The sequence below is a fragment of the Lepus europaeus genome, chromosome 16 (assembly GCF_033115175.1).
Source record: "Lepus europaeus isolate LE1 chromosome 16, mLepTim1.pri, whole genome shotgun sequence".
Classification (NCBI taxonomy): domain Eukaryota; kingdom Metazoa; phylum Chordata; class Mammalia; order Lagomorpha; family Leporidae; genus Lepus; species Lepus europaeus.
The window spans coordinates 35,662,452-35,688,357 of record NC_084842.1 but is presented as its reverse complement, the minus strand read 5'-3'; the positions used below and the strand labels follow the sequence as shown (position 1 = coordinate 35,688,357).

The 25,906-nt window shown below is 39.8% G+C and overlaps 1 protein-coding gene and 1 pseudogene across 4 annotated transcripts in view; one reads left to right on the top strand and one right to left on the bottom strand.

Moving 5' to 3' along the window:
- HPGD (15-hydroxyprostaglandin dehydrogenase) overlaps positions 1-12,416 on the bottom strand; it is a 31,275-nt gene extending 18,859 nt beyond the window's left edge. For 2 of the 4 annotated variants that reach the window (XM_062213474.1, XM_062213475.1), the window contains exons 1-3: positions 11,700-12,400; positions 11,312-11,435; positions 8,168-8,274 (exon numbers count right to left, since the gene is read on the bottom strand). In XM_062213474.1, the coding sequence (XP_062069458.1) occupies positions 8,168-8,274; positions 11,312-11,435; positions 11,700-11,792 (324 nt within the window). In that variant the 5' untranslated portion in view covers positions 11,793-12,400. Of the gene's footprint in view, positions 1-8,167; positions 8,275-11,311; positions 11,436-11,699 lie in introns of all 4 variants that reach the window. The other 2 variants (XM_062213473.1, XM_062213472.1) reach the window with 2 other exon arrangements.
- Positions 11,791-17,647, top strand: LOC133775064 (receptor tyrosine-protein kinase erbB-3-like; annotated as a pseudogene).
- The last annotated feature ends 8,259 nt before the right edge of the window (positions 17,648-25,906 follow it).

Below are 25,906 nucleotides of genomic sequence, written 5' to 3'. Positions count from 1 at the left end.
GAGCTTTATCCAGATCTCCCACATGAGTTGCAGGGACCCAACCACGTGGGCCATCTTCTGCTCTCTTCCCAGTCACATAAGCAGGAAGTTAGATGGGAAGTGGAGCAGCTGGGACCATTGGTGGCAACTTAAACCATTATACCACAATGCTATCCTTTAACTCAGTTCTTAACATCTTCCAGGCTTCTATACATATTTTCTCTTCTGAATAATGAGTACACATTTATTCCTCCTTCTTTGCAGCATGTCCAAGGCTTTTACATTAATCTACTTGGTTTAATTTTTTTGTGTATGTTAGAACATAGATTAGTCGATGCCTTTGATTTTCTACATAGTTTGCATTTTCTCCTCTATTTTTTCTAATAAAAGTCCTATTTTGCTTTTGTGTCTCCTTTTCTCCATGTAATACAGAGGAAGGTGATCTTCCCAGCCTTAGTGTACATAATGGTTAATTTAATTCGGTCACAAAAATGAAATTAAGAAATCCCATTCTCCTTGACAGGGGATGATTAGGAGCCAGCATGTTCCGGCCAGAGTGACCTGAGGGGCAGTCAGCTGGGGTTTGAGTATAGGGGATAGGATGTTGCTGATAATTTTTTGTTGTTGTTCTTAAGAACACCAGGATAAAAGAGTTACATTACTCCCTATCCATTGCCTTGTATGGGTTGCGTGACTGGAATGAACAATAATATTGCTACTATCTTGAAGATGAAACCAGTGAAAGGATGGCAGTCGGGAGAGATGAAAAGACACTAGGCTCTAATGATATCATAATCTGTATTGTTAAGCAGTTCTGAACCCTTTGGTGAAATCATAGGTTTTTAAATCTTGCTTGAGTGGAGATTTTCTGTTCTTGGCCTTAGGGCCTGTACTATGTTTGTCATTGAATTTTATCCTTTAGATAGTTAACTGTTTTTCTACCTACCTCCATGCAGGTACTTGCTCTGTTTTTAATTTTTTTCTGTCATTTGAGTATTCACTACTACCATCAACAACCTATGAAATGAAACTTACCTCTGAACCCTTTTATTTCCATTTAAATTGAAGAACTCTTCTGTCTTCCGGCTCATACCTTTAAAAAGAGATACCTTAATTCCTACATCTTTCATACTTTAAATACAGCAAAGAAAATGATATAGTATGTTATGAATCTAAAACTGAAGGTCTCTATCGGTATTAATCATTTTATTTTAAAAAGCCCTTTAGGGATTTCTTTCTTTCTTTCTTTCTTTCTTTCTTTCTTTCTTTCTTTCTTTCTTTCTTTCTTTCTTTTTCTTTCTTTTTATTGAATAAGCTTTTGGAGATGCCTCCCCTACTTAATAGTGATTACAGAATAGAAAAGTAAATTGAATATTCTATTCCCTTAAGCTATCTGTCAGTTTGATGTTAAATAGGCTTTGGGAGAATGAATAACATCTCCAGGATTCTCTTTATAAAGGAAAAAAAAAACCATTAACTGTTTATATAAGAGGGAAAAATGTACATGGCTAAAATTGCTGAAGTCAGTTAGATTCTGTTAGTTTCTGCCCCTGTCTTCAGCATGCCTGAACAGAAGTGTTGTTTATAGGTATTGGTGCTTTGCTTTCATTCTCAGGCATTTATAGCCATCTTTGCTGACACTTGCTTTTGTGGTTCCAGAATCTATGATATGTAGTCACATAGAAAATGTGATAATCTTTAAGCTTTATTTTTATTTGTTTTAAAAATTAAAATATATTTCTAGGCTTTTGGTTATAAGCTCAATAATATTTCAAACTGTTCATAGTATGCTTTGGCTATGTATAAATGATATTTTTCATTATTTGTGATTTACTGCAGTAATTTCATCCTTATTCCAGATCACATATATATGTTAGATGAACTGTTAGATAACCATAGAATGAAATGCTTCCAGTTTATAATGTAATTTTTGGTCACTTAGTTTCTACATATATTATAGATTGACTCATTATGATATCAATTACCCAGGAAAAATTGAAAATTACAGATGTTTCTAGATACAATCACAAAACAACTGGAATCATTACAATTATTTTAACTCATTTTGTGAAAGAAGTTAAATTTTTGTATTGGACTTTCAAAGACAAGAAGATCTTATATCTAATTTCACATAGAGAATTATGGACAAAATAATCTAATTAACACACTTAATCCTTTTGGTTATAAAGAGACAACTGAAAATTATACTGAAAATATTATTGTACTCCAAATCTTGTTTTGTTTCATGAATTAAACCATTCGGTAACTTAAAAAATGCTTTCACATATTCCCCTATACTAGAAAAAAATTCCCTAGTAATTAAGGTAAATGCACAATTGGTAGTGATCTACTTTTTAACTTTCTTCTTATCATCGTCAGGTCTTCCTATCATACACAGATGCAGGACTGAACTCTGGTTCTTAATGGTTCAAAATAAATATCTTTTCCAGCACAAATCTTGAGTCAACTAATGTTTTCTATTTTAAAAATTTATTTGACTTTGTACTTTGTGTGTCTGTGTGGGTGCAAACTGTTGAAATTTTCACTTAGTATGGAGTTGGTCTTCTGTATATAAAGATAATTAAAAATGAATCTTAATGAAGAATGGGATGGGAGAGGGAGTAGGAGGTGGGGTGGGAGTAGAGGTGGGAAGGTGGATATTGGGGGAAGAACCACTGTATTCCCAAAGCTGTATCTATGGAACTTATATTTATTAAATAAAAGCTGCTGCACCAGTAGAAATGAGGATTTGCAAGCTTTGCAAGCTTTGCAAGCTTGTACCTTCTATATAACATGTGCTCAGTTGATGGCCATGTATCTTCAGTCAAATTTCTATACAACTATTTGCACAAGGTTCTCAAGTGCATACAATCTAGACCTAAAAATCCTTAATGGTCAGGTGAAACAACAGAACCAAGAGGAAAGTCATACTGCAGAGGAATGGCTCTGCCTGAACAATGGTGGTCTCAGCTAAAACGTCAGATGTGATTTCTTTGTCCTCTTATATTCTTTGGATGTGGTTATGCCATTGATAGGCTTGCAGGTGAAGAACTGAAGATGACTGGTGCTGGATAAAGCTTTCTAAACAGAATTTAACATGAACTCATGAATAGAAAAAAAAGTTTTCTATAATATTTTTTGGCAAAAATAAAATATTAATTTTCCCTCAAAAAAAGAAAATAATGATACTACCCACCTCCTCCCTCCTTCTCCTTTTTTCTTTTAATTTTTGAGATGACTCACTTTCAATTTACTTTATAATCACAAGCTTAATGATCCACTAAATAAAAAATTCTTCCTATAAATAAAAAAATTTGAATATACTAAGGGATTTCATATATGCTAGTTATATGTCAAAATTGTATTATAAATCCCACTTGAATGAGAATGAACTATTTAGGTTCATTAAAGCATGGAAAAATTAAAGAAGTACAGTATAGAATTGCCTTATCAATATCCAAGGACAAATCTAACTCCGCCCAATTGCCAGTGTTCTTTGGTTATTTTACAAAGACTCATTCTTTTCTGAACATTCTTTATGAGTTATAAATAACGAAGCTGTAATTAATACCACTACTGTTAGCCTTAGGCAAAGGAGAAAGCATAGAAAAACCCAATGGAAACAAAAGACTAGAAGAGGTTTAGTGTATCTTGAATGGCAACAGTGGTGAGATCAAAATGAAGAATAAAGTAGGAATATGTTTGGTAAGCAGTAAAGGTGGAAGGACAGACGATACTGTTTGGCAGCACTGATGCATAAAAGAATCACCTGGTGGTTGGTGTGTGGCCTAGTGGTTAAAATGCTGGTTAAGACACCCACATCCCACATCTGAGTGCCCAATATCCAAATGCTAGGCTCTGGCCTCTGATTCCAGTTTCCTGGTAATACATACACATGAAAGGCAGTAGGTGATGGTTTAAGTATTTGGGTCCCTGCCACCTACCTGGGAGACATGAATTGAGTTTCTGACTCATGGTTCTGACTCCAGTCCAGCCCTGCTGTTGTGGACACTTGGGGAGTGAACCAACATGTGGGAACTCTCTTTGTGTCTGTCTCTGTCTCTCTCTGTTTGTCTCTTGAACTAATTTTTTAAAAAGAAGAGTGACATAAACATGGTATGAAAACCGAGCATATGCAAAATATTACTTATTAGCAGTATACCCAATAAATATTAATTGAATATGTACTCTGTAAGGATACAAAGCAATAGTTTTACTCTCCTTGGAAGAACTTACAGTTGACTAGCATAAGATATATCTATAAAAATAATCCTAATAATATTGTAAAATGGCAGAAATGTTGTTTACAAGATTTCAGAAAAGGGAGAGATAGGGGTAAAGTTCTTTAAGTGGTTACTCTGAATATGGGCAGCAACATAAAAAAATATAAAGTACAAATGTGGAATTGTATAAGACCCAAAGAGGAAAATCATATCCAGGGCAAAGTCTAAAAAATAAAATCAGTTTATAAACCACACACAAATATTTGCATTACACTTACACAGATAATCAAGTTGAAAGGACAATGATTGGTCAGACTCTAATTTACCCTTGCAATGATTATAGGAGGGGAAGTGATATTTTTAAGTCACATATGGTTCACAAAGGTTATGTTTTATTTTCTCTATGTAAAATCAAACAAAGGTTATCAATCCCCAAAGTTAAACTAAGAAGTGGCCTATTTCAGCAGTGCTCCAAGAAAAATGAAGACTGGTTAAATTTAATGCAGGAAGGCAAAATCCAGGAAAGTTAGTTTTAAGGATAGGGGTCACAATAAAATTTCTCTGACCTTTTAGAATTTTCAATTTTTAGAAGATATAGATATGTTTCAACTTAGAGGAGGTACATATTCACTTAGGCAACATAAAAGCAAACATTTCCTCCCAACTAGATGGAGGCAGAGGATTCAAATCTTGTACATTTGTGATAATTGCCTAACTACTTTTCATGTATCTTTTAATTAACTCTAGCCATTTCACACTATTTGTGACAACTATTTCTCAAAAAAAAAAAGACACAGTAAGCATGTCCATTATGAGTTCATTGAATATTGGAATCTTGTCTATGATTATATTTGCGGCTATTACAAAGCTATTAAAAGTATCAGTAGAGAAAATTGCCTTGCAATTTGTGCTTTTGAACTGGTATGGCTTGACTAATAAAAATTCTCTTCACTTCATGTGGTTCTGGAAAGTGGCATAATTTTATAAAAACATATTCTTTAAAATTTCTGAAGTTCTCCTTTGGTTGTCCAAATTTTTTATCTTATCAAGCAATCAAAGGTTATAATGGGTCTTAATAAACCAGGAATAACCACTGTAGATTAAAAAGTAGTTTTCATTTCATCAGACAAAATTTAAAGCTATTAAGTAGATTTAGGGAAGAACTTAAAATAATTTTTTTAAAAAAATGTAACTATGATAATAAAAAATAGAGAAATAAAAATAAATATAAATGGCCTAAATTTACAAATACAAAAAAGGAAAATATTCCCAGCAGTAATTTTAAAAATACATCTCATAATATATTGTCAGCAAGAGACAGATTTAACATAAAAGATCATGTATATTTTCAAAATAATAGAAAAACATATACATATGTAAATATGAATCAAAAGAAAATGATGGGATATTAATTTTATACCTGGAAATATAGAACAGATTGGCAGCATCATAGGTAGCGCATTGGGTTATAACTTTAAAAAATAAAGACCAATACTTTTTAATGTATACACAGAACACTATAGGTTTACTATTTAGAGAATCTAAGCTGACAGAATTTCTACAAGAGGTCTCTAAGCTCTTGTAGAAACAGATCAAGACTATAAAAGCAAGTCAAGTATTACTGACTTGAATTATACAGAAAGAGAGATATCAGAGATATCATGAGAAAAGAAAATCACAAGGTAAAATTTATTAACACAGAGATACAAGTTTAATATTTAGATATTAACTAATAACACTCAATGGTGTTTTAAAAGCTATGTATCATAATAAAATAAACTTTAGCCAAGAGATGTATTTATGGTTCACAGTCTGAAAATATTTCAATTTATTTTACTACATTAAATGCTAAAGTAGAAGGAAATCATAAAATTGTCTTAACATAGGAAAAAAACCATCAGATCGCTCCAAACATATATTCATACTTAAATTAGAATTCCAGAAAGATTTTGAGGAAAACTTGGCAAATAGTTTGTAAAGATATTTCAGAACTAATGAACCAAGAATACAGGAGTTGCATTTTCAAGAGAACTGCAGGAGAGTTTTTATTCTGTAAAATAGTACATTTTGCTCTTAAAGGAATTTTAGGAATCTGTCAAGTTTGGAAAGCAACTTTGCACCCTCATCAAGCCTCTCAGATTCAGCTCTTTTTGTGAGGTAGTTTAAGTTTCATTACTCCACCAAGTTAGTGTAGTGAGGTAATTACTCATGTGAGTTTCAATTTAAGCCAGACATTTACTGAACAAGCATTATCATCAAGATATTGTGTTGATTACTGAGAGAGGAACAAAGAAAAACACAACACAATTCCTATTTTAATGGAGTTTGTAATCCTTTAGAAGCATATTATGAAGAAGAAGCCACTCCCTGTACGTTTATACACACACAGTAGCCACATCATACTTAAACATTATATTTTATACTTTGCAAGACTAATGAGAATGACCTTGCTAAGAGCAATCCCAGGACAACTCATCAGACATTTTGTTTTAGATAAGTTTTATTGAACTCTATTATCTTACATAAAGAAGGTTCATAAAAGGAGAGAAGCATCAAGTTTGTGATGCAATGGACAAGACAAAAATTTTTTTCTTTCTTTAAGTAAGAACTAAATAACCACCAAACATTGTGGAAATTATACATACACAAATTTCAAATTTCAGTATAAAACTCTTACTCCCTACAAACTTCAATGACCACTTTAACTTTGTTTTCTATTACATTCCTAGAAGTTAATTAAGATTTATGTTTTTAAATAAATAACTTAAGGTGGGGGTTGGCAAACTATTTTTTAAGGGTCAGATGGTGAATATTTTAAGCACTGTATGCCATTGAGGTTCTGTCACAGCTTTGAACTCTGCCATTGTAACAAGAAAAAAGCCGTTGACCATATATAAACAAACAATTATGGTTGTGTTCCAATAAAACTTTATAGATGATAAAACTTAAATTTTAAATGCTCATATATTTCCTGTGATTCTTATTTTGACTTTTCAGCCATTTTAAAATGTAAAAATCACTTTTAGCTTGCAAGTCCTATAAAAACAGATGGCTTTTCCCATCCCAGCTGCTCCACTTGGAATCCAGCTGCCTGCTAATGTGCCTGGGAAAGCATCAGAAGATAGCCTAAATCCTTGGGTCCCTGCACTCACATGGGAGACCCAGATAAAGCTCTTTGCTCCTGGATTTGGCTAGGCCCAGCCCCAGACCTTGCAGCCATCTGGGAAATGAACCGACAAATGGTACATATTCATCTCTCTCTCTTTCCCCATCTCTCTATCACTCTACTTTTTAAATCAATGAAAAATTACATTTAAAAAAATGAGGTGGCACTGTGGTATAGTGGGCAAAGTCACTGCCTGCAGTACTGGCATCCCATATGGGCGCCTGTTCAACTCTCGGCTGCTCCACTACCAATCCAGCTCTCTGGTATGGCCTGGGAAAGCAATAGAAGATGGCCCAAATTCTTGGGTCCATGCACCCATGTGGGAGACCTGGAAGAAGCTCCTGTTTCTTGGCTTTGGATAGGTCCAGATCCTGCCTTTCTGGCCATCTGGGGAGTGAACCAGCAGTTGGAAGACTTCTCTCTCTCTCTTAACTCTGCCTTCAAATAAATTAATTAATTAAAAGAAAAAAAAAAAAACAGATGCAGGCCATCTTAGCCTGTGGATTGTAGTGTGTGAACCTTGAGTTAAGCAATCACTGATGATTTTCTTCATATTTCCTTTTAATATTTTAATACAGGCTCATTTTCATAATTAACATTAAAATATCATACTATTTATAAAAGGAAATGCATGCCTTTTTAGCTTTTTATAATTTCCCTTTTTCTATAATTTAGATTATAATTTTGTTGAATGTAGATCATTGCTTTGTTTAGATTAATATTTTATAATATTTTACTTTCTTTATAAGTATCATGTTATTAAATGATTTTAGCCAATAAACATGACTAAATAGCTTACCAAATTAATTTGCAGAGTTTTTTCCCAGTTTTTCTCATTATTTACTCCAGCGTTATTGACCAAAATGTCCAATCTTCCAAAGTGGTCTACAACTTTTCTAAAAGTATCTAATTGAAAAAAAAAGACATTAGAAAAACATTCTTATTTTCCACATACACATTTAAATTATACCTTATGCTATGAAATTAATTTTTATTTACCTAACCTTGTTGTGAAAATTACACCTGAAGGCTGTTACTTAATTTTTGCTCCTCACTATGTGGCTTATGGGCAAGCAGCATCAATTAGCATTCCCTGGGTGCTTGCTAGAAATGCAGAATTTTGCATACATCATGGATCTATTGAATCAGAAACTTTAATATAACCTTAGGTAGTTTGTATGTACATTAAAGTTTCATGATTGTTGAAAATTTTAGAGAACTGAGACCTCTAAGCTCTTTGAAGTCCATTTGGCCAGCCATCATCTTTCTGTCCTCAAGAAGTGATGGGAGCTTTGTGGCTTTCACCATGACAAGTAACCTTTCTTACTAAGCTATACTGTGTTGATAAAGTTTTATATTAGCACAAATCTTTTTGTGGATTCAGATCCATTAAGATCATTTCAGGGCGTTTTGATATTTTGTTTGTTAAATAAAAGTATAGTGTTTCAATTAAGTTGACTTGATTACTGAAACTTCAATGTGTACTATTTCAATTTTTTCTCAGTTTTACTAATATTAATATTGTATATTACTAGTTTGTAAAAAACACTATGTTCAACCAGGGAAAAGTTTATATCGATCTGAGGCCTGAATATTATTCATTACATTGTCCAACCACATACCCAATCCTTGCAAATCCTACTTAGCCAATTCAAATTAGGCTCTACCATGTTAGTATTGAGTAAATCAGTATTTATTAAAGCAGACTTTTATGTAGTTCTGATTTTAAAATTTGAGCATTCATTTTAGTTTTATGATTTGAGACGACAGAATACAACTGTGGTTGTTCTTCCATAGGCAGAAATGCATACTCAGGTCTCCAGATTAACATACAAGTTCCATGAATAAAGAAGGTCAACACGAAGTGAACTTTGATAGAATAAAATTAATGGAATTAACAACTAACAAATTAATTTAGGAAGGCAACATTCAGATAGATAAACTACTATGCAAGTTATTCACTAAAAACATTGTCAAGACTTATTAATATGCACCCTTCACATTCACTGTACTGGAATGGAAAATAACAATAAAAAAAACCTGTTTACTTTTTCATGGAATTTTAAAACTGTTTCTTAAGATCTCAAATTGGTTCCAGAAAAGGTCATCCAGGGAATACTAATTTTTCTTTTTCTTTTTGCATTTCATCTCAAGTATGTTTCCCTCTTCATAGGTCCACAGAAACAACCTCATTTTATAGAAAATCAATTTGTTATATGTATGCCTAATTTTTCTTTTCTTTGATTCTCATTCTGATCTTCACTACATTCCTTACATATACTTTGCACTTACCGATGTACAATATGCAATCTTCCTGTGACATGACATTGAGTTTTGAGCTCATGTGATAAATCATCTAACCTTAGGTGACATTTATATCATACAGTACTCTTTATAATTTACCTAAATTCCCTGCTCTGCAATTTGTCAATGTGTACAACGTCATGTTTAGAGTTTCTTCAAAAATCTTTCCCCCCTTGTATTTTAACAATTTCAGTGTAACAGTTTTCAAAGATGTAGGCAGCATTAAATACTAAAGCCAAAAGAATCAGTGCTGTTTTCCTTTGATGTACATAAATGCTGGTGTCCAGGCAAACGTGAATTTCTCATGACCAACATGCCTTCCCCTGGACATTTATTATGTGTCTGAGTTTCCTCCCCCACAATCACTTATTCTCAAGGAATGTGTTTACAGCCAAGGTACTCATTTTAAAAACTGGGAAGCAAAGCAATGGAGACCCTAACAGTGGCCACATGTGAGACGACATACATGGAGAAGAAATGGCCTTCAGATGATTTACACTGTCTCTATTTCCATCAGAATAGATTTGACATGATTTCATTCTTGATTCAAAAACATCATGTGCAATCAACATAATTGTCCTGTGGCAAAATATTTTCCACTAGCACTGTGTTCTTTTCCTGCTTGTAATCTATGTTATAGATTTTTATCAGCATTTTCAGATTTTAATTATGTAATATTCTTTAAAACAATTTCTCTTAACTGTAGGTATATTCCCTTCTAATACACTAGTCCATTTTTATTCTCCTATAGAATACTTCACAATTTTAAAAGAAATTCACACCTCAGTGTCATTCTAACAAAAGGAGCATCAGAATGACTTTTAAAGAATTTTTCTGATCTCTTAATTAAAAATAAACTTAACAATTAATCTGGTATTCTTGGAAAAGATAGTGAAATATAAGCATTTTATTGTTCTGTTTTCCTCTGAAAAATGATTTTTGATGCAAATCTATTGGATTTCCATATGAACAAGACTGTTTATTGTCTCTGCCAATATTGTCCCTGATATTCCACTGGCGGATTGTTCTATTTTAAGTGAGCAGATAGAAACAGGAAAGCATTGAGGAAAGGCTGATAGAGACTTCTCTTCCGCAATTCTAACGCTGTATAATTATTATTGTTATTACGTTAAAATACCATATCACAGGGGAAAAACCGGAGCAAACATCTGTCAAGGCTGTGAGGATGATCCTTGAACTTATAGTCTAATGTGCTTAAAAGAAAAACGCTGCCCCCACTTCACTGGACTCTGTCTTTCCAGCCTTCTGGGAGAAGTTGTTTGCCACAGTCCTTTAGCTTACTTTAACTTTCCAAGTTCTGTCCGTACTTTTAATCACTCAATAATTATTGTAGCAAAGCTGTCTTTGCATACACAGTTTTTGATTACATTATGTAGTGCCAAATGACTAAAATGAAAGGATTTCTCAAGCAGTCCTGCCTTCTCTTAGTGTTTGTGGCTATTGCGTTGTCAGTGGGTAAAATAACAGTCCACGCTATCTTTCTGAGCTTAAGGTAGCTTGCTCTCCAGGGGGTAGGACCCTGGGCCATCCGCCCTGGCTGTTTCCCTGTCTGGCTGCCTTCCGGTTGCTGCATGCTCCCGGCATGTTCAGAGTGCATGCAACGACTCCCCCGTCTTACCTCTTAGTTGCTGCTGGTCAGCCACATCACACTGGATGAACAGAGTCTTCTGGGGTTCAAACTGCTCATCCAGGGCGGCTTTACACTTGACACCTGCTTCGAGATTCCAATCCACCAGCGCTACCTATTGGGCGACAGGAGAGCAATGGAAGTCCCGTGCAGCCCACGAAGCAGACGCACAAACAAAAAACATAGCAAGACGCTCCCCCTCTTGGACCTGAAACGCTGCAATTAAAGTTCGAGTTCTCCCGCAGCTGGTTTTGCGGTCTGCTGAGCAGCGGCAGCTTCTGCAAGGGGCAAGGTGGGCACGCTGAGCGCGGCCTCGGTGCCTCCCTGGGGGACCCCTCGGGTGGCAGGACGCGTGGGGGGGGGGGGCAGCCGCGCTTACCTTGGCGCCCTTGTGCAGCAGCGCCTCTGCAAAGGCTCTGCCTATGCCCTGCGCTGCCCCGGTCACCAGCGCCACTTTGCCGTTCACGTGCATGGTGAGGCAGCTGCTCTGGCTGGCGGTGGGCGAGCTCCGCGTCTCCGCTTGGCCGCTGCTTTTATGGCCCGCGGCGCGCGCGTGTGCAAGCCCGGCCGGGCGCTCTGCTGCCAGGGGGCGGGGAGGAAACTGTCAAGCCAGCTCCGAGAAACCCACAACTGTGTCACCTGCCCCTGAACGCTCCGCGGCGCCAAGCTTCGCGATCTTTGGCTCCTGGATCCCGGGCCAATGTCTCGGCTCTGTGAGTGTGGCTGTCAGCTGCCGGAGAGGCAGAAAGTTTGTTCCTGAGTTTCCTTCAGCGCTCTGAAGACCAAGCTGACAGAAGGGAGCAGAGACTGGCTTGGGAGCTTGGAGTCCTCCTGTTCCCCAACAAGAAAGGACAACAACAAAAAGCCAAATTGTGGAGATGTTGTTCTGTCTCACAGTCTGAGTTCCCATCTCAGGACCCTTGGGAAGGGGATGAGGGACGTCGTTTGGAAGTCAGTGGCGTTTTTAACAAGCTTGCAGGGAGACTGGATATGAAACCCTGCATCCTATTGCTTCTAGAATCTCCTTTGGCAGTCGGTGTCAGCTGTGTGTCATTGTAAGGGTGTCCCGCAAGAACTGTCATCCCCTCCAGGACTCCCAGAGTCTGCGCGAGCCTGGGGAATTGCTGGTTCAATGGAATGCTTACTGGTTGAATCACACTGGCCCCAGCGGCTCGCAGCAGAGTGTGGGACAGAGGTTCCTGCCCTCCAGGAACTTGAGTGCTAGCTCTGTCTTGAGAAAGGCATTCAGGAGGAGCTACTCCGCAGACCCAGTCTCCTTTTCTCCTGTGATTAGCCACAGGCTCCGACAGCTCAGCATTAGTTTCGTAAACAAGGAAATCTAAGCTTGGAGGGGATGGCGCTTGGGCAGAAGAGTGAGACCAGGAGCAGGAAAAAATCTTCCATGTAGGGTCTTTGCTGGCTTGCAGAAGGAGACATGGAAGGGATCCGCTCAGCAGGGAAGGGAAGTTTGGGGTGGCTGCGTGAAATGTATGTTGTTGATAATCCACCGAAGCACAAGTCTTCAAACCTGACTTGAAATCGGGTCTTGAAGGAATGTTGAGACATTAAGACAGGAAGATAGATATTTTCATTTTGTCATGATAATTAAAATAGTCACACAAAGAGTAACTTGAGGATAGTAAATACATTTATGAAGGTAACAAATTCCTGCATGTACAGGACAGAGAAGAAGTTCCCTCAGGAAGGTACTGCCAAGCAGAAAAGGACAGCCAGAGTCACCCAGGTGCAAGTGGGGGGAGAGAGTGACAATATTTATGGGGGGAAATAATGTGAAGAATAAAGGAGTGGTTAAATAACACAAAGTACTCTGATGGACATGAGAGAAGAAAGGATGGAGAAATATTTTTAATTTGTCATGAAAATAATTAGTGTGAGACAATGTAAAAGGTATAGAAACTAAATGGTTGACATTTAAAGAGAAAATGGCTAGTGAGAAGATGGTTATTACTATGGATTCAAGACCTGCATTACATGGCAATGCATAGACTGAACAGCAGTTGGAATGAGTAGAGGCGACTAAAGTTTTCTTCTAAGAATGGGCAGTAGGATAGATTCTGATTAAAAGGTCGGACTCAAGGAGGATGAGAACTGAAAGAACAGGCAGCAGGAGTGAGGAGTGAGACGTTGCAGCACAAGCATTGGATTCAGACAAAGGCAGTTTGGGTCTGATCTCCGCTACTCACGTGCTGTGTGATCTTGGGCAAGTTGCTTCAACTCTGCACGCCTCAGATTCCTTATTAATAAAGCAATAATTAGGCAATGCATAGAAAGCACTATCTTCCTGATGTAAAGTAGTAACACAATAATGCTGATGGGAGCTAATTGTTTTTTGATTACTAACAAATAATACATGTGAGATACAAGTAGTGAAAAATGTGAGGAAAAGCGCTTTGAGCACATGGGCAGGATTGGTATCTAGGGAAGAGTTAACGTTCCTTAGTCCTTTTCTTTCCTCTCATCTTCCACAGCCAATGTCTTTATTCAGACCTTTATACTTTGTCCTATGATACAAACAACAGTTAGCCTCTTGATTTCTCTCTCTCTCTCTCTCTAGCATCCAAATTTCTTCTTCCATTCAGCTTTTTCAGCTTTCTCAGGAAAAGTTCTAAAACACAGTCCGATCATATTTAGACATTCTCATGTTAAATCCCTTAGGATTAGGGAAGGCATTTGCCACAGCAGTAAATATTCTGCTTGGAACATCTGCATCCCGTATCAGACTGCTTGGGCTTGCTGCTGATTTCGACTTCCTCCTAGTGTACGTCACACCCTTGGAGGCAGCAGGTGATGGCAGAAGTAGCTGGATTCTGCTATCTACCTGGGAGTTGTGGATTGAGTGTCCAGCTCCTGTCTTTGGCCTAGCCCCAGTTATTGCTAGCATTTCGGGAGTGAATCAGCAGATGGGAGATCTCTGTGTCTCTCTGTCTCTGCATTTCAAAATAAATACACAAAATCCTTAAAATCTCCTAGCTCCAGGAAACTGTATAACGAGGGGTTATATGTCCCATATAGTTCTTGAAATCTCTCTTTATTTGTGTTCTAGGAACCACTGTCAGTTACAATTTACTCCATTCTCCAAGCCTTCAGACCTTTGCCATATAATACCTGCTCACCTGAGTATCCTTCCCCTCCCATCTTCCTCACCTGCTTGCCTCCTCAGCTGGCAAATCTGAGAACACAAATCACATCATGATGGGTTTACTGTTCCTCAGTGTCTGCACAGTGGGTTATGTCCTTGTCTCTGGTTATCTGCCAGGATCCAGCACAAGGTCACCAAAGTGTGTGCTCAATACATGCTGAATGAAGGAGAGTACAGTTAACATGAGATTAGAAAAAGTGGGAATTTTCACTAGATGATGAGATTTCTCATATACTGTGATTATACCTCTATATAATAGTGAGATTAGAAAACAAATGTTGCAAGGGCCAGAAGCCCTGGGAAAGCAAGGCAAGGGTTCCCTGCTCACATTCCTCTCGCCAGCCCCTCAGGCTACCTGAATATACAATCCTGGCCTCCCCTAATGCACAACTTCAGTGTTTTTTTCCAGCTTGACGACCATCAGAGGCAGAAGCCTCTACAACCAGGGCTTCTCCTTGTTGATCATGAAGAACTTGAATATTGACATCTTTGAACCTCCAACCCCTGTAGGAGATTAGTGCTGGGCATATCTTTGTAAGTGTCAATTGGCAGTAGTGCTACCACCATTCTCTGAACTGAACCTGGATGCTCTGGGGGCCTGAAGAACAGAGACTTGACATCAAGCATAATTGACTATGCAGGGAGTGTGTGGCAGAGGTCAGAGTGTGTGACCCATGGTACTCCCCTGAGGGATGCTGGGTCCCAGACCCCAGTCAGTGCCTATTCTGTCAAAACTACAGCTGAAGAGGTGTCTGTGACCCATTGTAGCTTTCTGAATGGGGAGCCTCATGAGTTTGCCGAATGCTTTTCCTGCCACCCGGTATGCCAACTCATGGAGGGCACTGCCATGTGCAATGGTTCAGGCTCTGATACTTGTGCCCAATGTTCCCACTTTCGAGATGGGCCGCATTGTGTGAGCAGCTGCCACAGTGGAATTCTAGGTGCTAAGGGCTCTATCTATAAGAATCCGGATGGTCACAGTGAATGTCGGCTCTGCCATGAGATCTGCACCCAGGAGTGTAAGGGAACAGAATTACAAGATTGTTGAGACCAAACACTGGTGCTAATCAGAAAAACTCATCTGGCAATGGTTGTGACAGTAGGATTGGCTGTGATTTTCCTGATCCGGGGAGGGGACACTTTTCTCTATTCAGATTAAAAGGGCTGTGAGGCACTACCTGGAATGTGGTGAGAGCATAGAGCCTCTGGATTCCAATGAGAGGCTAACAGAGTCTTGGTCAGAATCTTCAAAGAAACAGAGTTGAGGAAACTTAAAGTGCTTGGTTCCAGCATCTTTGGAACTGTACCCACAAGGGTGTGTGGATCCCTGAGGGTGAATCCATCAGGATTCTAGTCTGGATTTAAAGTCATTGAGGCCAAAAGTGGACAGCAAAGTTTTCAGGCCATGACAGATCACATGCTGGCCATCAGCAGCCTAGAGCAGGCCCACATCACATAGCTGCTGGTACTGTGCCCAGGGTTATCTCTGTAGCTCATCATTTGATACCTGCCTCTGGGTTCCCTGCTGGATCCTGTGAGGCAGCAGCAAGAGTTGCTCAAGCCACAGTTGCTACTCAACCGGGGAGTACAAATTGCTAAGGACCTGTTCTGTCTTAAGAGCATGGTATGGTGCACAGGAACCCAGCTGCCTGCAATGTGCTACTCAAGTCACCCAGTCAGGTTCAGGTGGCAGATTTTGGTATGGTTGACCTGCTGCCCTCAGATGATGATAAGCAGCTCCTACAGAGTAAAAGCCAAGACTCCAATTAAGTGGATGGCTCTTGAGAGTGTCTACTTTGGAAACTACATACACCAGAGTGATGTCTGGAGCTACAGTGTGACAGTTTTTGAGCTGGTGACCTTTGGTGTAGAGACCTATGCAGGGCTGTAATTAGCAGAAGTACCAGACCTGTTGGAGAAGAGGGAACAGTTGGCACAGCCCCAGATCTGTACCGTTAGTGTCTACATGGTCATGATCAAGTGTTGGATGACTGATGCAAATATTCGCCTAACCTTTAAAAAGCTAGCCAATGAGTTTACCAGGATGGCTTGAGACCCATCATGGTATCTAGTCATAAAGAGAGAGTAGGTCTGGTGTACCTCCTGCGGCAGCGCCCTCTGCTCTGACAACCAAGGAACTGGAGCAAGTAGAGCTAGAGCCAGAACTTGACCTAGACCTAGACTTGGAGACAGAAGATCACAGCCTGGCAGCCACACTAGGCTCTGCTCTCAGCCTATCAGTTGGAACTCTTACTCAACTACATGGGAGCCAGAGCCTTTTAAGTCCACCATTTGGATACATGCCTATGAACCAGAGTGTTCTTGGAGAGACTTGCCAGGAGTCTGTAGTTTGTGGAGGTAGTGCATGGTGCCCTCATCTGGTTTCTCTGAACCCAGTACTGTGGGGCCACCTGGCCTCAGAATCATCAGAAGGTCATTTGACAGACTCTTCTCCCAGAGAAGGTGTCGGTGGGCAGGAGCCAGAGCCAGAACCACAGCCCATGATGGAGAGGAAACAGTGCCTACCATAGCACCATAGCCTGCTTATGCCCATAACCCCTCTTGCCCCACCAGGATTAGAGGAAGAGGATGTCAATGGTTATCTCATGCCAAATACACACACCAAAGGGATTCTTTCTTCCTGAGAAGCTACTCTTTCTTCTGTGGGTCTCAGTCTTGTCCTGGGTACTAAAGAGGAAGATGAAGATGAGGAGTATTGACACATGAACCAGAGGAGAAGACTCAGTCCTCATCCCCCTCATCCCAGTTCTCTTAAGAAACTGGGCTATGAGTACATGGATATGGGATCAGACCTCAGTGCCTCTCTGGCAGCACACAGAGTTGTCCTGTCAACTCTGTGCCCATAATGTCCACTACTGGCACAACACCAGCTGAGGACTGTGAATATATGAATCAGTGACATGGTGGAGATGGCCCAGGAGAGGATTATGCAGCCATGGGGGCCTGCCCATCAGCTGAGCTAGAGTGTGGAGAGATGAGAGTTTTCCAGGGGCCTGGTCATCATGTCCCCAATGTCCGTTATGCCCTCCTCAAAATTCTCTGCAGTCAAGAATCCACTGACTGCCTGTGAGCACCCTGATTACTGGCATAGCAGGCTTTTTCCCAAGGCTAATGCCCACCCAGAGAGCACAGCCTCAACTCCCTGAGGCACTCAGGGAGTATCTGATGGCAGCTAGTTCCTCTAGATGGAACCCTTATTCTCCCTACTTCCTTTTCCTCCCCTCATTACAGGTGTCAGCCCCATTTCTTTAGTCCTAAACAATTACATTCACCATTTGGAGGTTTTAAACCCTTTGACACAAACACCTTGTGGTTTGTAGCCAGCTGTGCATTTTCTTCTCTTTCCCAATCTTGGAGGGAGAAGGTTTTCCTGCTTTGTGTGCTTTCCCAATCACATTCCTCAGGACTCCCTGGAGAGGATTATTCTCCGTATCCCTTTTGTTACATTTTACACATATGAGTAGTCCCTCACCCCATCCTCAGGGGCTAATGTTCCAAGACACCTCATGAAACTGCAGATACTTGCAAATGCTAGAATTTAATGCCCTTCCTTCTTAGCTACTTACCATGTGCTATGGCCATAACTTTAGCATTCCGTGGTACAACAAAAAAAGTAGCACAGAATTCTTTTTCCATTTCCACAGTTTCATGGTTAAAAGAATTGGTCACAATGGAAATCTAGCAACTTCAGCATACATTTTTTGTTTCTTTCCTTATAGAAAATTTTCACCTTTTCAGTTAAAGGAAGCACTCCTCTTTGGCTTATGTGACTTGCCAGTATCACTGCTCTAGCACTTTGGGGCCATTAAATGAGTAAGGGTTACTAGAACACAGCCACCGTTCAATGCCATAATAGATCTGATAACCGAGATGGCTACAGAGGGACTAAGGTCAGATAGCCTGTAAGGCACGAATACACTGGACAAAGGAAGAGCAGGATGGTGTGAGATTTTGTCACACTACTCAGAACAGTATGCAATTCAAAACTTATGAATTGTTGATTTCTGGAAGTTTCCACATAATATTTTTGGGCTACAGTTAACCACAGGTTACAAACTGTGGCCAGAAAGCAGATCAGGGGAAACTGAGCCTTAAATATTGAATAAATTAAGCAGCAGGTCCAGGTTTCAAAATCTTCCCAATTGAATACATGTGTTCTTACTGTAAGGTGTCATGAAAAACTAAGATAAGTCAGAGAACCCTTCTAAGGAGCATCTTACTCATTTTTTTTTGCATTGAATCAAGCTTAACCCAAGTCACATCCTCCTCTAAAGCCAGACTTCTCATCTCAGCAAGTAATGGGTTGGGTGTTGGACATTTTTGTATAAACTGTAACTCTTGTGCTCACTCCTTAGCTAAGGGCAGATTCACAAAGGTCCCCAGATCCACCTGCAGGATCTGTTCTCATCTAGTAGTGAGACACTTTCAGGCAGGAGAGAGAAGACCCTGCTTTAGACCTCCATCCATCCCCTTGGAAGGGGAAATGGGGCAAATGTCTGTTATATCATTGAAGTTTTTATACATGTCTCAATAAAAATGTCAAAGTTTTTTTCAAAAAAAAAATAAAGAAGACCAATCACTGGAATGGTTATTTTTGAAGAAGAGATTTCCAATATTTTATCATATTTTATATTACAAGTACATTTTAACTTAAAATGTCCTTAAGACATTATATATAGTATTGTAACCAAAATAACACTTTTACCCAGTAAATATATTCCTTACTTTGCTGTGATTTTTGATGTGCATTTCTCAGCTTCTATGTTCATAGCGTTATTTACTTTCATTTACATTAGGTGTATGTTTCTGTCATTGTTCTAATTTGTGTTATTAAAAATATAATTATTAGCTAAAATCAAATTAAATCAAATAAATAGTTTTTTAAAAACATTTTTATTTAAGGATTATATATATATATATATATATATATTTGACAGGTAGAATTAGACAGTAAGAGGGAGAGAGACAGAGAGAAAGGTTTTCCTTCTGTTGGTTCACCCCCCAAATGGCCAGGAGCCAGGTGCTTCCTCCTGGTCTCCGGTATGGTGTAGGGCCCAAGCACTTGGGCCATCCTCCACTACCTTCCTGGGCCACAGCAGAGAGCTGGACTGGAAGAGGAGCAACCGGACAGAACTGGCACCCCAATCGGGACTAGAACCCAGAGTGTTGGCGCCACAGGCGGAGGATTAGCCTAGTGAGCCGTGGCACCAGCCCAAGGGTTATATATTTTTAACAATATTCTTTTAAAATAAAAACAAACAAAATAATATAAAATTAAAATGAATGGGGGCTGGTGTTGTGTACTGCAGGTCAAGCTGCTGCTTAAAATAATGGCATCCTTATGGGAGTGCTGGAATCCTGGCTGCTCTGCTTCCATTCCAGCTCCCTGCTAATGTGTCTGGGAAAACAGCAGAAGATGGAACCAGGTGCTTGACTCTGCCACACATGTGGGAGACTCAGATGCAGTTCTGGCCTCCTGGCTTTTGCCTAGACCAGCCATAGTCATTGTGCTCATTTGTGGGGAGTGAACCTGAGGAGAGAAGATCTATTTCTCTCTCCTTCTCTCTCTGTAGCTCTTTCAATAAATATTTTTTTTTTTTTCAAGTAAAGGGCCGGCGCCGCGGCTCAATAGGCTAATCCTCCGCCTTGCGGCGTTGGCACACCGGGTTCTAGTCCCGGTCGGGGCACCGGATTCTGTCCCGGTTGCCCCTCTTCCAGTCCAGCTCTCTGCTGTGGCCAGGGAGTGCAGTGGAGGATGGCCCAAGTACTTGGGCCCTGCACCCGCATGGGAGACCAGGAGAAGCACCTGGCTCCTGCCATCGGATCAGTGCGGTGTGCCGGCAGCAGCGCGCCAGCCGCGGTGGCCATTGGAGGGTGAACCAACGGCAAAAGGAAGACCTTTCTCTCTGCTTTCTCTCTGTCTCTCTCTCTCACTCTCCACTCTGCCCGTCAAAAAAAAAAAAAAAAAAGTAAAGGTATTAGGTATTGGATATCATACTTGAGCACTTACTCAGGGGCAGTCGTTCCGCAATGATACAAGCACAGCCTCTGGAATCAGACTGCGTGGATCTGAATGCAGCTGTAGCACCACTAACTGTGTGACACTGGGCAAGTTACTTGACATCTCTGTGTCTCAGCTTATTAGCAGTGAAATAAGGGTAATAATAGTATTTATTCAAAAAAAGTTGTTATGAAGACTGTACTAAATTAAGTAAATATAAAAGAGCTTGGACCAGTGACTGGCACATAGCAATGTTATATAAATACTATTAGCATTAAGCAGTATACATATATGATTGCAATTGTTATTTTCTACCAAGCTGTGAGGTGGTTATTATTGTGGGCATTTTATAGATGAGGAAAATAGGTTTGGGGAGCTTGGGGAATTTGGTTAAGGTCATTTATCTGGAAAAATGAATGATGACGCTTTGACTCAAATTGTGGCTGACTCCTATGTCATAGTACTTTTTAAAATTAAGCTGTGAAGTAATTTTAGCCATTCTGTCTGAATAGTTGCTTAAGAAATACAAACCGAGGCCAGTGTTGTGGTATAATGAATTGAGTGCAGCCAGTGATGCTGGCATCCCACAAAGGTGCAGGTTCAAGTCTCAGTTGCTCCACTTCTGATTCAGCTCCTTGCTAATATGCATAGGAAAACAGTGGGCCCCTGCCACCTACATGGGAGACCTGGAAGAAGCTCCTGGCTCCAGGCTTCAGTCTGGCACAGCCCAGGCCATTTCAACCATTTAGGGAGTGAACCAGTGGATGGAAGACCTCTCTCTCTCTCTCTCTCTCTCTCTCTCTCTCTCTCTCTTTCTCTCTCCTACAAATATTTGAAACAGCAGATCTGGGCAAGACTGAAGCCAGAAACCAGAAAGTTACTCTCTATCACCCAAACTGCAGTAGGGACCCAACCACTTGAGCCTTCACCTGATGTTGCCTTCCAGGATGTACATCAGCAGGAAGCTGGAATCAGGAGTAGAGTCAGGTTTGGAACCCAGGAATTCTGCCCTGGGATGCTAGCATCCCCAGAAGTATCTTAACTGCTGTTCCAAAAGCCTGCCTGTATTCACATAATTTTTAAATAATCACATACAAGTCAATAGAAAAATAAGCTTTTTCTTCATTGAAAAAAAAAACATTGGAGCCGGCTTTGTGGTGTAGCTGATTAAGTGGTTACTTGTGACATAAGCATCCCATTTGGCTGTTCCACTTCTGCTCCAGCTTCCTATTAATTCTCCTGCAAAAGCAGCAGAGAATGGTGCAAGTGCTAGGGCTACCGAATTCTGAGGCTTGCTGCCTAGGCTTGCTAATGGCAGTCTCTTGCTGTGTCCTCAGATGGTATTTTCTCTGTGTGTGGTGCCCCCGTTTTTTCCCTTTGTGTTCAAATTTCCTCTTCTTACAAGGACAAGTGGCTAGACCGGCTCATTTCAATTTAAACTCTTTCTAGGCCCTACCTCCATTAGGTACTGGGGTTTGGACTTGAACATAAGAATTTTGGAGAGGGGCACAATTCATTCCATAACACAAAGGTTTTTCCATGGAATCAAAGTCTCTTAATTGATTAAACCATATGGAGGAGTCTTATAGATACATCAAGGATTAAACGAATCTTGTGACTTGTGGTTGACAGGAAATCTTGTATTTCTATGAATGGCAAGAACTGAAAGGTAGGAGAAGTGGAAGAAGACTTGAGTGGTCAAGACCTCAGTTACCCAATGGTCATGATAATCTGTGATAGGGAAGAAGAAAAAAGGAAATTCATCTCTTGCAGGTGAAACTGAGGATTGGGGGAGAGAAATAGGAATAATTGCTCTACTGTGTTTCAGTATTGGCTGACATCAGTTTTAAACAACTACTCTTAACTTCTGCTTCATGTTATGTTTATATAATTTGCACAATTTATTCAACAAATGCTTCTGAGGCACCAGAGGTTTGCCCTGCTCCAGGACATGAGGACATGAAACGAATGGAATAAATAGTCCTACTCCCATGGGGCTTGTAAGCTGGCTGAAGAGATAGACAGCATTCTGAGCATAGGCAGATCCATGAGCACATGAATTGAGGTACTTAACACAGGGAGACGGAAGACGCAGTCTCCTGAAACATGAAAGAGGTTTAGGAGTCGATTGGATATAAGCAGACAAGGAGAAAGGTCAGTGTAATCTGAAGTTTCCGGAGGTCTTAGGGCCTAGAAGAAAGAGTGAGCACTATGTATTATTATAAGAAAAGTTAGAACTTCGAGTACTGGTGAGAGGTGAGAGAATGTTAGGTGATAAGACTGGAGAAAAAGGCAAGAGGCAAACCATTAAAATCACTTTAAACCCTAAAATGAATTTAGGATTTCACTTTCAGAAAAGAGAAAGTCACTCATTGGCTTTAAAAACCAGAATCATCTCTTGGATTTGGGCACTGAAGGTTTATCTTTGTTTCCATCACAGAATGGATTACAGCCAGGCACAGGGGAAGCAGAACAACATTGTTTATCCTGTTTTATTGCTATAGAATCTAGGGTGTGGGGAAGACACAGAGGATTCAAATGACTGGTGAATGCAGCAGGCTAGTGGACTCTGTGGTAATGCAGCACAGAATCGATTTGACAGGACAGAATCGGGGACACTCTTGTGCCACTTACTCAAATCTACATTTTCTGCTTTTGAGTTTGTCATACTGTTCAAAGTAATGAAATAAAAATATATCGTATGTAATACTTGATGGTAGTTTGTATGCTTGATTTTTAAATCTGGGGAAGGGGAACTTCTTTGCCCTTGGCTGAAGAGTTTTATCTTTGAAAGATTATTTAGTCTCTCTGAAATTTTGGGCAATAACCTAGCATATCTTGTAGCACTGCTCTCCCCTCCCTTTCTTTTTTTTATTTTTTAACTTTTATTTAATGAATATAAATTTCCAATGTACAGCTTATGGATTACAATGGCTTCCCCCTCCCATAACTTCCCTCCCACCCACAACCCTCCCCTCTCCCACTCCCTCTCCCCTTCCAATCACATCAAGATTCATTTTCAATTCTCTTTAATACAGAAGATCAATTTAGTATATATTGAGTAAAGATTTCAACAGTTTGCACCCACATAGAAACACAAAGTGAAACATACTGTTTGAGTACTAGCTATAGCATTAAATCACAATGTACAGCACATTAAGGACAGAGATCCCACATGAGGAGAAAGTGCACAGTGACTCCTGTTGTTGACCCAACAAATTGACACTCTAGTTTATGGTGCCAGTAACCACCCGAGGCTCTTGTCATGAGTTGCCAAGGCTATGGAAGCCTACCAAGATCGCAGACTCTGATCATATTTAGACAAGGTCATAAAAGACAGGGTGAGGATAGTAACCAATGATCCTAAGAGTGGCATTAACCAGCATTAAGTGGGGAAGAGGACCATCAGTACACACAGGTTGGGAGTAGAGCCATTGGTGGTAGAGTAGAGGTTATGATTACAAAGGAATGAGGCCCAAGTGCGCTAGACAGGGTCTAGAACAAAGGACAGAGTCATTATTAGAGGAGCTAAGAAAGGTGCTGTCTAAGCTACAATTAAGTTTTCTGATTGAGAGGCAAATAGAACCTGATAGAAGGGGCTTGATAATAATCTGGTGGGCTTTAGGCCTTGCATGTTAAGACGCCCAGACTTATCTATCTCTTCACATGGGGTACATCCTAAGGGAGGTGTGAATCTCCTAGGGGAAGGCACTCTGTTGACTTTCATTACTTAGCTGGCCTGGGAGGAAAGCTGGCCAGGATAAGGCAGGTGGCATCTCTAACAAGAAATTTACAGTTCTGCCTGCAATGTTGCTGACTCTACTTGACCATCCCCTCAGCTGCAGTGGTCACTTTGGAAGTTGGGCTGAGTGAAGGGCTTTTCAGCTTAGAGCCAGTAAGATCTGTGGCTCTGACCTGGGCATCCTTCGACTCCAGGACAGGTCCATCCCCTCCCTTTCTATTTAACAACTTAATCTTGGTAGAAGAAGAGTAATAGGATTAGTCTTTTCAATTTCACAATATTATGGGGAGAAGGAAATGCAAGTAAGATCCCACACTTAAGGAATCCTATGTATCATTTAGCCCTTAGTATGTGCAGTGGAGAGAACAGCTTTATTAATCCTATGGTTATCTAATAGGAGGTCTTATAAGAAAGGAGGACCACTTGAAGTTCTGGTGTAGGACTCAACTCTCAGAGATATGTATACCTTGGCTAAAGTGGAAAATGAAAGGAGCCAATGTGGGCTGTGGGAGAGAGGGTGGCAAAGGTCAGAACATACTGAAGTGGTTCATACCTGTCCATTTCACCATGTGCTCTCTGCTCTTGACATATTATTGAAGATCAATGTTGCCTTCTAACCACATATTGAAAACCATTTGGAAGCTGGATATAACATTTGTTAATTCTACAAAATTTTCAATGTACATCTCTGTTATGTTGGATCAAAAAACACTAATTTTTAAAAAATATATACTAGGATGTGGAACCTAAATTGGTCATGCTGTGTAAGAGGCCTCGAAGACACGTTTATGAGAATTTTAAATGAAGACAACTAGGAAAACATTTAAGATAACAAGGAGAGTACACAAGATATTATCTTTGACCTGGAGCTATTTTTTTTAATCTATATATTTTTTTATTTTATTTATTTATTTATTTATTTTTTTTTGACAGGCAGAGTGGATAGTGAGAGAGAGAGAGAGACAGAGAGAAAGGTCTTCCTTTTTGCCGTTGGTTCACCCTCCAATGGCTGCCGCAGCCGGCACATTGCGCTGATCCGAAGCCAGGAGCCAGGTGCTTCTCCTGGTCTCCCATGCGGGTGCAGGGCCCAAGTACTTGGGCCATCCTCCACTGCCTTCCTGGGCCATAGCAGAGAGCTGGCCTGGAAGAGGGGCAACCAGGACAGAATCCGGCGCCCCAACCGGGACTAGAACCTGGTGTGCCGGCGCTGCAAGGCAGAGGATTAGCCTGTTGAGCAAAGGCGCCTGCTGACCTGGAGCTATTTTAAAGAATGGACTTTTTAAAGTGGACCTAAGAACAATAAGTAACATCTGTTAAGTTGACTGGTTTATTGAGTACATCTCATGAGCATTCTCATTGATCTGGGAATATGCTTGAATTTCTGGCACTACATGTTATCATAGCAACCTTTCATCTTTCATTTGTTCTTGGGCTCACTATGATCACAAATAGTTGGGGAAGTCAAGACAAGTATATTTTTCTATTTTCTTTTTAGAATTTTTTAAAAAATATATGCTATATGGATATATCAAGATAATTCAAATTGTGATTTTGCAATTGAATCTTGACACTGGCATGATCTTGTCAAGACATTCTTGTAAATATGCTGGGTTGCTTCCATTCTGATTTAGAATTAAATTTTCCTAATTGTTGTCAACCTTT